Raw genomic sequence first — 13660 nt, 5'->3', positions numbered from 1 at the left:
TGGTCTGTCAGAAAGTATCAACAAGCTATATTTAATGATGGTACTTTTAACATGCCTTGCTTTTAGAATAAGACAAGTTTATGAAATGAACCAGGTCACAAAGTGAGTTTTACGACCGAAATGACAGCAGCAAGCGTTTGGCGAAATGTGGAAATGTGGGCTTTTGACATAATGAGGGAACATTAAAAGTAATCCGAAGTCACAAAACACAGACTGACATACATAACTGCCCTCCAGCGAAGGCCTTAACCTGACCACATAATAACACGAGTCTTTCCAGCCCTCTTCTCTCCTCATCTTGTGTACTTCAAAAACAGCGATTCATTAAATACTGCCATCCATCAGCGAGCAGGGAACCCAGTGGAATGTGTGTGTGTGTGTCCCTACAACACTTGCTGTGTTATGTGGGGTCATGGACTTGGAGATTAGTGTGACAGACTGGACCCCACAAACCCCTTCCTCCACTCAGATCAACATGTTTGGTTCTTTAAGACCAAACTCAACAACATGACCCGACCAGGAAGTGAACAAAAATGTATTTATTTAAAGGAAAGTCATGATGTTATTAGTCTATATAGAGAAAAATCCAGCTACTCATTTCGGGAAAATGCTTTAGGAATTAAGTTAAAAAGTCCATCTGTTTTGTTGAAAAACAAACTACATGTTCTTCTTGCAGCACACAATGTGGTTTCTACAACCACAGTTTGGAAAAAAGTTGGGATGTTGGGTAAAATGTTGGGTAAATAAAAACAGAATGAAATTATTTGCAAACTGAACCTTTTCAAAAAAAAAAAAAAAAGGTAATTTTGAATTTGATGGCAGGGATTTTTACAAAATGTGGAGCAGGGACAACAAAAAGCTGTCAAAGTAAGTGATGTAAATAATCATCTGGAAGATGATTTGGGAATTAATTTGGTTAATTGGCAACAGGTCAGAAAGAAGACTGGGTATAAAAAGAGCATTTTGGAGAATCTCAATCTCTCATAAGTAAATAAATTCATACCATGCCATTCACAAATGCTGGTTAAAGCAAAGAAGAAGCCATATAGAAACACCTCCATCTTCTCTGGACCAAAACTCAGCTGTTCTGCGGTCGGAGGAATCAAAATTTGAAATATTTTTGAGAGACCACAGCACTAAAGAGTAAAGGGACAATCTGGCCTGTTATCGCCACAAAGACAACCCAGGACTGATGAATAGTTCGAATCAATCAGACAAAAATGGGACAACATTCCCTTCAAAAATTCCAGCAGCTGCTCTCCACAGATCCTAGACCTTTAAGAACTGTTGTAGGGGGTTCAAAGGTTTCAGGAGTCGGAGGCTATTTAGTAAAAGTAGGGGGCTGATCATCCACTGGCTGAAGCCCTTTGAGTACCAAAGGCACAAGGTTATCGACCGGGGGTGTCTCAAAAATTTTACATTTAGAACATCAGAAATGCATTTTCCTGGCATTTGAAACAATGCTGGGAGCATGTTTGAAGACTCCAAAATCAGCAGTGTTTGAGGACAATTTTTGGCTGTTTGGAAGGACTGGCAGAGTTTTTAGAAAATCAGATGGAGAATTAATTTAGCCAAGACAAGGAACTATCTCCCAAGGAAGTAAACCTGAAGTAAGTAATCTTCTAAAATAGATTTGAATAAAACCATATTTATTGGAGATTTGAAATAGATTGTCTTGGCATTCTTTTTGGTTGGTAGAATCCAACCATTCTTTTCTTGGACAGTCTGTTATTCACTGCCTGGAAGACGATGCAGTGCCACACCATCAACCAATCAGAAGCCTCAGCAGATAAATGAGACCAGCACCACTGTCCAATTAGTGGCGGTGTTACAACAACTGTGTTTGCTTACTTCCTCAAAGATGGCTGCACACATGGATTGGCAAAAATGACCAAAAACAAACTCAGAGTAGAAGAAAATCACCATTTAGTGTGAATAAAATTACATTTTGTATTGTTAGGCAGATTGGGGATGACACAGGGACTCTTCTAGTAAAACATTTACAAAATATTTTTGGTTAAGCAACGAAAAGTAACCGACAAAAATGCGGCTGAATGAAGGTTTTATGCAGCAATTTTCAGTCTGCTGGCTACTTTTGACCCCCTGCTGTTTTTAAAAGACAACAAGATGCTTCACAGTGGTAAACTTGGCCCTGTCCCAACATCTTTAAGATGTGTTGTTGCCATCAACTTTAAAATTCCTATATATTCCTTAAAATGCTATAATTCTTTAGTTGTGTTCTATTTATAATAAAATATGGGTTGATAAAATTTGCAAACCATTGCATTCTGTTTTTATTGATATTCTACACAATGTCCAATTTTCAGAATTGGGGTTGTAACTCACGTCATTAAAATGTGTTACATGAACAGAGTTTATCAGATGGAAGTCTCCTTGTGTGCAGGTTGTAGCATGTTATAATCTTAATTACAAACAGGAAAATGCTCAACGACTTTAATTCAAACCACTTGATACGTGACTTCACAAAAATCCTACAACAAAGCTTTTTTTGTTTATATTTTGATAATCGATGTATGTGTCTGATACAGCTAATTTAATTTATGAACGGAAAATTCTGAGGCAGAAATCAGCTCAAGTTTTACAGAAGGCAACCAAATATGTGGCAAAGAGATTAGATCTAGAACATCTTGCTGCCAGATTTATACCAGTAAAGCAACAAATAAAATACAAACTCTGAAAAGTTGAAGTGTGGGCCAACATAAAAAAATATAAAAAATAAAAAAACATTCTTAGATTCTGTCCAAATTTTGAATCAGTCAAATATGAAGATAGTCATATTTTTTTGTCTCAAACCCATCAGTAGTGAATAAAGAGGACATGCACAAGTCAGAGCCTTTAAAACAATGAGTTTTGATCGAGGAAATGGAAGAACATCAAACAAAAGTGCAAAACTAATATGGAAGAGCTCTGATCTGTCAGAGCTGAAGAGCCACCGTTTATCAAGCTGCTGTAACAACATGAGCAAAAGATTACATTAGAAAACCTGTATCAAGAACTAGAATACAGAATTTCATGCACAAATACCACATTAAAGGATAAAAAGCAAGTCATGCATTAACTTTGTTCAGTCAAGGCATTAATTACTCTGGCTTTTGAGGAATCTTAGATGGACCATCACACAGTGGAAATAAGTATTGTGGTCGGATGGATCAGTTTCAGGATCTTTTCTAGAAAGAAATGGACACCATGTCCTTTAAACTGAAGTTTAAAAGTCCATAAGCCATATTTTGTGATGGTATGGGGCTATATCCCTTCTGTGATAGCAAAAATAATTCATAAAAAAGAAAAAAAAAAAACATTTTAGACCAGATGAGCTGCCTTCAAAAGCACATTTTTTTCCACCATGTTCTTATGTGAGCATTGTGCACGCATAAAAAACACGGTGCTGCCAACAGCCCTGCCATTTCCCAAATAGAGAAGCTAAAATGACACATAAAATGCAAACCTTAAAAATGATATGATCAAATAACACCTGAAACGTTTCAACACTTGGATACTTGAATGTCTGAAGTGTTGCGATAAGGAAAGGCAACATCACAAAGTGGTAAAAGCTTTTCTGTCAAAACATCTTTTATGTGTTACGTGCATGAGGTGCAGGAATGGATGTAAATCAACAAGTGAAATGAAGCCAATAAGACAACAAAATGTCTTGATGCCATACAGACACAAAAGTCAAAGTTAAAATGAGATTTTTTTTTTTCTACATTTGTCTCCGCTTTGTCCAGTGCATTTAAGACCACCAACAGCACCAACATTCTCTGAATATTCTGTTTATTTTTAAAGACTTTCCCATTTTTCACATTTGACATTCTCATATCACTAAACCATATCTCCTCCTGTAAAATCAGAGCTTGATTCCTCCTCAGACACACACAGTGTTCAGTAATACAGTAAAAAGGAGAAACAGATTCCCTGAATTCCCTGTTTGCTACTGTCAACCGGTGCCTATGGTGCACCAAGAGGCATGATGGGTAAAAGATGCTCCCAAATAGTGATAAGAGATGTAGTGCAGAGTAAGATGTGAGGCAGTGGGGGAGGACTCAGAGGAGGGGAGTTTTTGATAAGATAGGGGAAGGTGGGCAGAAGGGGGAGGAAAATACGATAAAACACGACAGCAGGGAGGGAGGTTTGATCGTCTGTCTCTGGAGGAGAGGGATTGTGGAGTGAACTGAGTGACGGAGAGGAAGCCAAAAAGATATTGACAGAGAATCCGGAGGAGCAAATGGTGGGGGGAGACAAAAAGGGACAGAAAAAGACTGTAGAGTGAGACAAAAACCAAAGATTTGAAGGCAGAGAGGAACAAAGAGAGACAGAGGCTGAAAAAGGGCAGGAAAGACATGCAAAATGTGTGTGTGTGTGTGTGTGCAGAGTATAAAGGTCTCAGTTTCTTGGCAGGATGCGGCTGCAAAGCTTGGCCCAGACCCTAATGGAGATGTGTTTGAATTAAATCACACACACACACACACACGCTGTACATGGAAAACTTATTCTTTCACACCTCTATCCCGTCTCCATCAGTCTGGCTCCAGACGACCTCGATGTGCCGACGCCACTCCTAAAACCAAACTAAAGCCAAAATTATGTGCCAAGGTTTACTACATGAGTTATGTTCATCACTGGATTTATAAAAGCAAGCTCCTCTGCTTTTTGACTTTGAACAATGTACAGAAATTAGTCTTTTTTTAAAGTTAATAATTAGTTACAGAAAGCAGATGAGCCTAAGGTTTATAAACTACAAAAACACTAGAGACTGCAAGATTTGGAGAATCAGCAGCTTTCCCATTCGTGTTTGTCTTGCAGAAGGAACCTAAAATAGAGTGTAAAAATATCTAGCAATTATAGTAGAATAGAAATATATAACCTGATATAAAGAAAATCTGCAATCGGAACCAGTCTGCAGATAGATCTGATTGTTACATCTCAGGTTGTGTGTGCATGTGTGTGTCCTTGTTATCAGGTCTTGATGTGACTTGCATTCCCCAAAATTAACCTTTGACTCCCTTTGGGCTTCCAGCACCACGTGTGGCTTCGAGTCTCCTCCCCATCAGCTCTTATCCCCTCCTGCTGCCTCGACACAAATGGAGATACTAGCAGTAGTTATGCAAGGGCAGTAGTTATGTCACATGATTGAACTCACTCACACACACACACACACAGTGAGGCAGCTTGCCAGACTTGGATTTTGGTCATCTTATTCGCGGTTTCCTTAAAACGGGGAGCTTAAGTTCTGTGGCTAGAAAAATAAAGTTCGGTCTGGAAATTTATTTCCCACTCCTTACCCTCATTAGAAAACATGGAAATCAATCATGCAGCCACACACACACACAGAGGTACAAAGGGAGTCTAACACAAGCACAGAAAGAAGTAAAAAATAAATACAGAAGAGAGTGCCTGTGAGGATGCCAATTAAAACAGAGCATCCATTCAGGAGTGTTCGTGTCCTCCGGGAGTCACTATCTCCACTTAAAGGTACTTTGTTTACAAAGGATGAGAGAGGTAAACACACCTCGACATGCACACACACACATCAGCTGTAATAAGACGGGCTTTCCCCTGAACATTACCGAGTGAGAGCGAGGAGGGATCAGCCGCCATCTGTCAAATCATGAGTCAGTCTCTTTGTGTATCACTTTCACTCCATCACAGTCAGTATGTCAGACATTTACTCTCATTTATACAAGACACAAAGCATGAGGAGAACAAACAGGCATCATAGCCACCTTCAATATTAATATCAGTCTGTGGGAATCATTTATTATTTTAGCACCACTGAAGAATGAATTTTATGCACACTGTTTGTGTAATTTAAACTGAATGCCCTCTCAGGAAGCAAATCTAAAAGACTAAATGTTTTCCTTACATTCTACACAAGTAAAATCATTTTGCTTTACTGACATTCCCTAATCTGTTTCACCCAAATAGGGTTTTTTTTCTGCATTATCATCCCAGGACAAAGTTGCCTTAGCTGACGTAAATGAGGCAGAGAAGTGATCAATGCTGATAAAAATCCACAGAGGCAGATTTGGTACAACTCACGAAGCCTCAGTCTGATCCACCGGATTGGTGTCAGCATCAGTACTGACCTGAATAAGCAGATCAGCTGTCACGACCAATCCATAAATACATTTCCCTTTAATGTCATTACCTCACAAGTCATTTTTTAAAAGCTTCAAAAATACTAATAAAATAAAATGATCCACGCAGTCCAGTGCGTCATAATAAAGCTGGGGGAAATTAGAGCACTGAGATGATTTATATTCTCTGAGTGATACGGAAAAAAGGTATTAAAGAAAAGCTAAAGAGCACTGAAATGTGTTCAAGAATAATTAAAGGCCTACCACTACTTGAAAAGCGTCTCGCCTGCAACCTTTCATGTCAAAGTTTCAGATTAAGATCATCTTATATTTAATAGTGATAGAGCTATAGCCACTTCGGTCAAACCATGAAAATAGTGTTACGCTCAATCTCATACAATATTGAGAAACTTTATGGTCTGAGTATGTGTTGGAAATGACTCAGCAACAATCAGACCAAAGTTTAGCACAATATCTGTACAATTGACTGAGTTACAGCCATTTTAGGGTTTAAAGTCAGTTTCATGTCAGCTGTCTTCAATTAGGGTGACTTCAGAGGTTAATCAGTTAATTTCTGCAAGTTTCATCAAAATATCTCCACTGGTTCATTAGATGTTTTAATAACAGACAAACACGCCACACGTGGGTAAAAACATTATCATCCTCCGCCTTTCAGCAGCGGGAGGTAATTACTAAAGCCTCTCATTTTATAAAATTACATTCAACCAGCGTTTAAACAAACCCACAGCCACTTCTGATGTACGGTACAAGTCTTTTACAATTAAAATATATATTCTGCATATGACCCATTAAAAATCAATCCGATCATCTAGTATTGATTTTCCGCTCTTCGTGTGCAGCATCCCACCACCACAAAACTGCACCGGAGGATTGTCTTCTCCACATCCTGCACCTGATGTGTGTATTTCATTTCACACACAACCTGTGCTCGGTGAAAAGGGAAAGCGTATGACTCAGGAATGCAATGTTCAGAGGTCTTAAGACAGGAAACTCTGCTCCGATTCCCAGAGATCATTCCTACAGCAGCACACACGCCTCTGCGCTGACCTCTCTGTTGACCCACTCAACTGCTGAAGTACAAACAGCTCTCTATTAGGGGGTGTGTCACACTGCTGGTCACATTAGCACAGACAGATGTGTGTGTGTGTGTGTGTGTAGCCCACTTAGTGTTTTTGCAGGCATGCATCAGCGCCATGACCCAATAAAAGCCAAGTATGTAATAGTTAGTGACAATAAGCAGCAGAGGATAGATTTCAATCAGGATCCATTTTAATGGCCTCACGCTCTGGGTCAAACATAGTTTATTTTATTCATAAACAAAGCTGCGGGGACAGAACTTTTGTTTCATACACTCCACATTCCATTAAACTAATACTCTCCTCTGAGGTGCACAATAATGTGAGGGTTTGGAGTTTTATTCAACTGAGAGCTATGATATGTACAGTTATAAATTGGAGTATTTAAAGCTAAAACAAACACGTCATTGGATAAATTTAAATATCTTTGTATAGGAAATTAAAAAAAGAAAATACTATATGCAAACCAAAAGTCCTAGGATTTGACATCACTTTTGACATACATAGACACAAAAGTATCACTATGACAACTGAATGAGAAATAAAATCATCATCCTTTCGAGATGAAGGCCAACAAGATGTGTCTGAGATCATCACAAAAATTACCAAGGTCTACTCAGACTTGAAGCCGCTGTCTCCAGGGTTACTAATGTGCCTTCAAGCTCACAAAAAGAGGATTATGAAAGCAAATGACACAAACTGAAGCGCTGCTTTACATTCAGACAGAAACTGAACGTGCCAATATCACATTTGCACTGACCCTTGGAGCTATTCTGTGACAAATTTTAACACAGAGCAAATTACATAAAGAATTTTTAATTTGGGGACCTTGATAAGTTAACCACGTTCCTGATCAAGAAAAATAAATAAGAGAACAAAAACATCTTGGTTTTTATTTTAAGACTTTAAATTCCTATATGATTACGTCCAGGTTGGTTTGATTCGACGGATGAATTATGAATGTGCAAAGTCTATAACAATGCAAAATGTGCTGGCAATTCCTTGCTTCACTTCCAGCAGCAAAACCCCAAGACAGCGACCACTTAATGTTCAATTTGAGGCTTGAAAATGGCCCAGTTTACAGATCAATGCGTACAATCATTGTGGCTACATCCATCTTTTCTTCAGAGAGCAAAAGTGAGGCTGGTCTAGAAAGCAACTGTAGAATGGCATAACGCTGCTTTGAACTAAATGCTAACAATGAAAAGCTGTCATGATCCCATGGTCTGTGATGTTTGCAGATGACAATGTGATCTGTGGTGAGAACAGGGAACGGGTGGAAGAGAACTTGGAGAGATGGAGGTATGCACTTGAAAGACAACAGGTGAAAGTCAGCCGTAGCGAGACAGTACGTGTGTGAATGAGAGAGGGAGGCAGGTGGAACAGTGGGGCTACAAGGAGCAGAGGTCACACAGGTGCTGGACTTCAAGTACTCAGGGAAACAGGGAGTGTGGTAAAGAGGTGAAGAAGAGAGTCCAGGCAGGATGGAGTGAATGTTTCAGGAGTGATCTGTGATGAAAGGGTAGCAGCAAAGGTCACAGGAAGGTTGAATGTTATAGTATGGTTTGGAGACAGAGGGACTGACAAAAAGACAGGAGGCAGAACTGGAAGTGGCAGAGCTGAGGATGTTGAGGTTCTCCTTGGGAGGGACAATGATGAATGAAGTGATCAGAGGTACAGCACAGGTTGAAGGACTGGGAGATAAAGTTAGAGAGGCCAGACTGAGATGGTTTGGACATGTGCAGAGGAGGGACAGTGAGTATATTGGTAGAAGGACTTTAGAGATGCAGCTGCCAGGAAAAAGACAAAGAGGAGATATATGGATGCAGTTAGAGAGGACATGGAGGTAGTTGGAGTGAGGACAGAGGACGCAGAAGACAGAGTTAGATGGAGGAGGATGACTTGCTGTGGAGACCCCTGAAAAGGAAACAGCCGAAAGAGAAAGAAGATGGAAAGCTATCGTGATAACACTTGACATGACATTTTCCCATTTATTAAGCACACACTGCACAATATGCTACTGCCATGGTTAGGCACAAGTACTGGTGAAAAACTGAAAAAGCCGCTAAAGTCCAAAGACAATTTCTCAAAGCCTGAAGAACTATTGATCAAGTCTACTTTAAGTGTTTGGCGGAAACTCAAGGTCCTTGGAAGCTGAATATAAACAATTTAAGGGATGTTTACAGCCTATGTACTGTACAAAGTGAGCACTTTACAGACATGACCATAAAAAAGAAAAAACTACCGCAGTAACACGTGCAGTATAGTTATTACTGGTAATGCCACGTGGGAAACAACACACCAGCAGTTTGGCAGCTTTGGTGATTCCCTTCCCCCAAACCAACTAATTTGGTTTAAGTCAACTAGATTATCACAAAAGGGAACATTAATGTGCAAAAAAAGGGGAAATACACGAGAACACAGCTAGATTACAAAATGTCAAACCACAAGCCTAATAAATACATGCAAGAGGTCATAAATTTCCAAACAACGAGAGAAGTTTTAGAGACCAAGTTGTTGCAAAAGGTAGAACTTCAGCAGCTTCCTGTGTCTTTATGGTTTATGGTTTATTCTGGGATTTCTTTTAACCAATCAACAGCAAACTTCCCACTGATTAGGCAGCAACCAAGGAGTCCTTACTTTAAACTGGTTTGGTATCTGGCTAACAGGAGTTCAAAGAAGCTAGGCGGAATTGGTTAGCATTCTCCCTGTCAGGCTTCAGCCCAGTCCTGAGACGCTCTGGTTGAGACCCCGAGGCGGGACTCCTCCCACATGCCCCCCGCTTTGATCTCCTAATCACCTGAGCTGAGAGAAGGAGACGTTGCAGGGGCAGGAGGGCGACCATCAGAATCCCACAACCACCATGGAAGGCCTTTTTTATGGGTTCTTTGAAGGTTATGGTCACTTGATTACAGCAGCGGGATTTATTGATCTTTTAAAAAGGAGAATATTAGCTTAAGTTTATAAAGGGTGCCAAATCATGAGCTTAGAAGCACCCTTCTTACCATTCTGCTAAAAATTTTGTCTTGAAGCTTTGAAAATAAAAAGTACAGCTCGATCAGTTCTTTACAAATACAAGTTACACATCAAAGCGTAGGCCTTTTTCTCTATTTTCACCCAGTTCCTCTGACTGCTCTTGGATTTATGTTTTTTTCCCCCTCACATCCCCACAGAATGAGGAGAGTTCACACCCAGACCGTGATTGGCCAACATTATGTTTCATCTCTGGCTGCTTTGTCTACGAAACTAGAAGCAAAGGGTCTTTTTAAAGCTGTCACATCTCAACCATAAAACCCTGCGGAAACATCCAAAAGAGGCCTCTGCCACTCTCGGCTCAGGATCCGACTCGTCGTTTTAACACAGCGACCGCTTGGTTGAGGCTTACTTTTCAGTCTGCCTCTCGTTAACTTGACAGACACAGGTGTGCGGTTTTACCACTGTGAACCTAACAGAACGATAAAAAGTAGGCATTTCTTCACAGTTTAGATTGTTACAATATAGATATTGGGATTTTGTAGTAGCTGCTTTGGCACAATCAGAATTTCTTTCAGGATTTTCTAGTTTAAATTTATCGTTTCTTGGCTCAGATTTTTCTACATGAAGGTAAAATCTGCAGTCAATGAACATCAAGTGGTTTGCTAACCTGTTGACATAACCCAACCACACTTCCCCCTTTTTTTTTTTCTTTCAAAATATCCTCATTAGAGACAAGACGGAAGTAATGCTGCAAGTGATGAGCCAAATCAGCCAGGAGTGGTTTATTACTGGTCTTCTGGCAGGGAGTGGGTTTTGGGGGGGGGGTTACAGCTTGAACTGCCAGGCCTGCCTGTCAGACCTCACAGGCATCGAGCGAAGATGAAAATTTTCCATTTCTATATAGGCTGAAAAAACTGAACAGAAAGTTACAAAAGCTTCAAATATCTAGAGCACCAAAGAGAGTCACGCCACACTATAAAAGCTGTCAGAGCCATGAAGCTCCAGGTATGCTTTCATCCTTTTGTCTCCAGTGTGCAGTGACTCCCCCTTAAAAGGGGAAACCACTACAGCAGGGGACAAGACACACATAGCTGTGTGCCCTTTTTTATTGCAGTTTGCGTGATTTCTGTCTGTTTTTGTTTGCATTCTGCTTCATTTGAGCTGCAGCCTCAAATAATGGTCCTGGAACCATTTATTGTCCACGAGGTTCTTCGTGTGAATATTGTACATACATGCTGGACAGTCTGTCCTAGTAGAGTGCTCATATTAAATTATTACTGATTTTGCAGAAAGGGAAAGCCCTCAGGAATCCCCTTTAACACCCTCGGGGACTCCTCAGACACCCGTGGAAAAGCAGACTGAAGAAAGGAGGAGGCTGCTTACCTCAGGAGGCTGGGGAGAGGGATGGATCCCGAGCCTGACCCCAGAATCCCCTTCTTTCCACTCAACAATTTCTCCACCAAGGCGACGTTCCCGGTGCGGGCGGCTTCCAGCAGCTCCTGCTCCTTCCCCATCCCGGACGCGCAAGTTTCTAACGACGAGGGCGATGAAAATCCAACAAATCTCCCATGCAAGCCGCCTCCTGTCCCTCACTGTCCGCCGAGCGAGCGCATCTGAAAGGACTCCCGCGACTGCAGGCAGCTGCTGCACAGAGGAAGAGGCGTTATTACCGATGCTGCAGAGCAGCGCCGCCGTGGACGGCTGCCCCTGAACCCCTCGCAGCGCAGCGCAGCTCCGTAATTAACTCCCGGTGTGATGCGCGCTCCAAAACAAACGGGAGCTCCGGAACGAAGCGTGAAGTGAAAACTGAGCCCGCCTGGCCGACAAAGAGCTCAAACTCCCTCTCCTCTGTGCGGACGTCGGGTCTGAAGCTCCTGCAGGAGGTGAAACTCCGACTGCCCCCACAGAAAGCGCTCCCACCCCGGCTCCACACACCTCCTCTCTCCCGTGAACCCACCGCATTGGCCGGTGCTCATCAGGGTCAGCTGAGACACAGCTGTCAAGAGCACCTCCGCCACTTCCGGTTAGCCTTTTTAAAATAAAAGCGAGAAATAGAGCTGATTCTTTTGGCTCCCAAGTAGCTCTTCTGCTACTACTACTACTACACTTAGAATTAACCCAGTTTTTGTTTGTTTGTTTGTGCGAGAAAACATAAAATAGAACATTATTCAGTTACTTTATTGTTTTAATTAATCTGCCATGTTGCCGTCTTAAATAAAAGCTTAAAGGGATATCCATCTGATTTTTGAAGAAATGTTTAGTTATAGTTATCCATAGTTAGTACTATAAGCAGCAATATCAGTCATTAATAATGGAGAAAAGGGCAGCGGACTTCCACCAGGGCCTCCAACCAAACCGGGGCCTCTTTTATATTGTGCTTCATTTTTATAATCATAATTATATATGAGTATCTGTACACTTCTTACCTCCATTATCATTCACAACCATGAGTTAGTACACTGAGCCGGCTTGGTCACAACCAGCACATTTAAACTGAATATATTTCTTTATTTTGAGTGGCGTTGCTCTTTATAAACACTTGTATGCAAACCTTTTCCAGGTAGCCAAAATGGTGTGGCCTCTCAGACTGAATTCAGGAAATAACTCAATTGCACTTGTCATAAATTGTGCCTTAATGTTGCCCCACAAAGATCAGTGGTTCAAATTCAACTGCCTAAAGGGATAGTTCAGATCTTTTGAAGTGGCATTCTCGAAACCTTCACTGCAATTCTGAAGCCGTTTTATATACCTTTACACTTTAGTCGGTTTCATAATACACAGTTATCATAATATATCTGCTGGAAGTGCCCCAGGCTACGCCAGAAGTGCTACAGCTAGCTGCTACTAATGGTTGCAAATGGCTAAATAATAATAGTTACACACATAAAACTCAAACAAAGCTCATTTCGAGGCTGTTTTCTTGCACAAGTAGAAATTTATCGTCGCTACTAGTAACATTAGCTGGACATATTCAAATATCTGAAAATGTCAAACCATAAAGCCTAATAGCCTACTGGTTGTATGGTTCTGGAATGTGCTTTTATTTTGAAAGCCGAATAAGCCCGACTTCCTTTAGGAGTCTCTCTGGTTTGACGGATGGACTCGTGTTACAGTCGGGGTGTGGATGGATGGATGGCGGCTACGGCTCCAGCGGGGGGGGGGCTCCTGTCTTTTGTCGGGGTGGTGAATTAAAACTCCCAGGCTCCCGTCTGTTGTCCGTTGTTGCCGTTTTCAGCTCAGAAACTTACTCCGGTGCTGCCGCGCATGCGCACTCCCCCCTCCCCTCCCCTCGGTGGCCGGCATTGTATTCCCCTCACAATTGGCGCCCGCTGCAGCTGAATGGGTTTGAAAACAGGTGAGATCCCAGAATATCCTCGCAGTCATGTCGGAGCAGGGTTTGTGTGAATAATGCAGAATGGAGGCAGAAGCGGGGATTTAAATGTGCTTTGACAGCCATGAAACTGACTGACACCCACTCTACCCCCCCCCCCC

The 13660-nt window shown here is 41.4% G+C and overlaps 1 protein-coding gene across 4 annotated transcripts in view; it reads right to left on the bottom strand.

Annotated features, from left to right (window-relative positions):
* anks1b (ankyrin repeat and sterile alpha motif domain containing 1B) overlaps positions 1 to 12113 on the bottom strand; it is a 202145-nt gene extending 190032 nt beyond the window's left edge. Inside the window, exon 1 of one of the 4 annotated variants that reach the window (XM_017411549.3) lies at positions 11552 to 12113. In XM_017411549.3, the coding sequence (XP_017267038.1) occupies positions 11552 to 11682 (131 nt within the window). In that variant the 5' untranslated portion in view covers positions 11683 to 12113. The remainder of the gene's footprint in view (positions 1 to 11551) is intronic. The other 3 variants (XM_017411548.3, XM_017411551.3, XM_017411550.3) reach the window with 3 other exon arrangements.
* Between the last annotated feature and the right edge of the window lie 1547 nt (positions 12114 to 13660).

The sequence above is a fragment of the Kryptolebias marmoratus genome, linkage group LG18, assembly GCF_001649575.2.
Source record: "Kryptolebias marmoratus isolate JLee-2015 linkage group LG18, ASM164957v2, whole genome shotgun sequence".
In the NCBI taxonomy this organism is placed as follows: Eukaryota; Metazoa; Chordata; class Actinopteri; order Cyprinodontiformes; family Rivulidae; genus Kryptolebias; species Kryptolebias marmoratus.
Note: the sequence above shows the minus strand (reverse complement) of the source record. Positions and strands in the feature narration are given on the sequence as shown.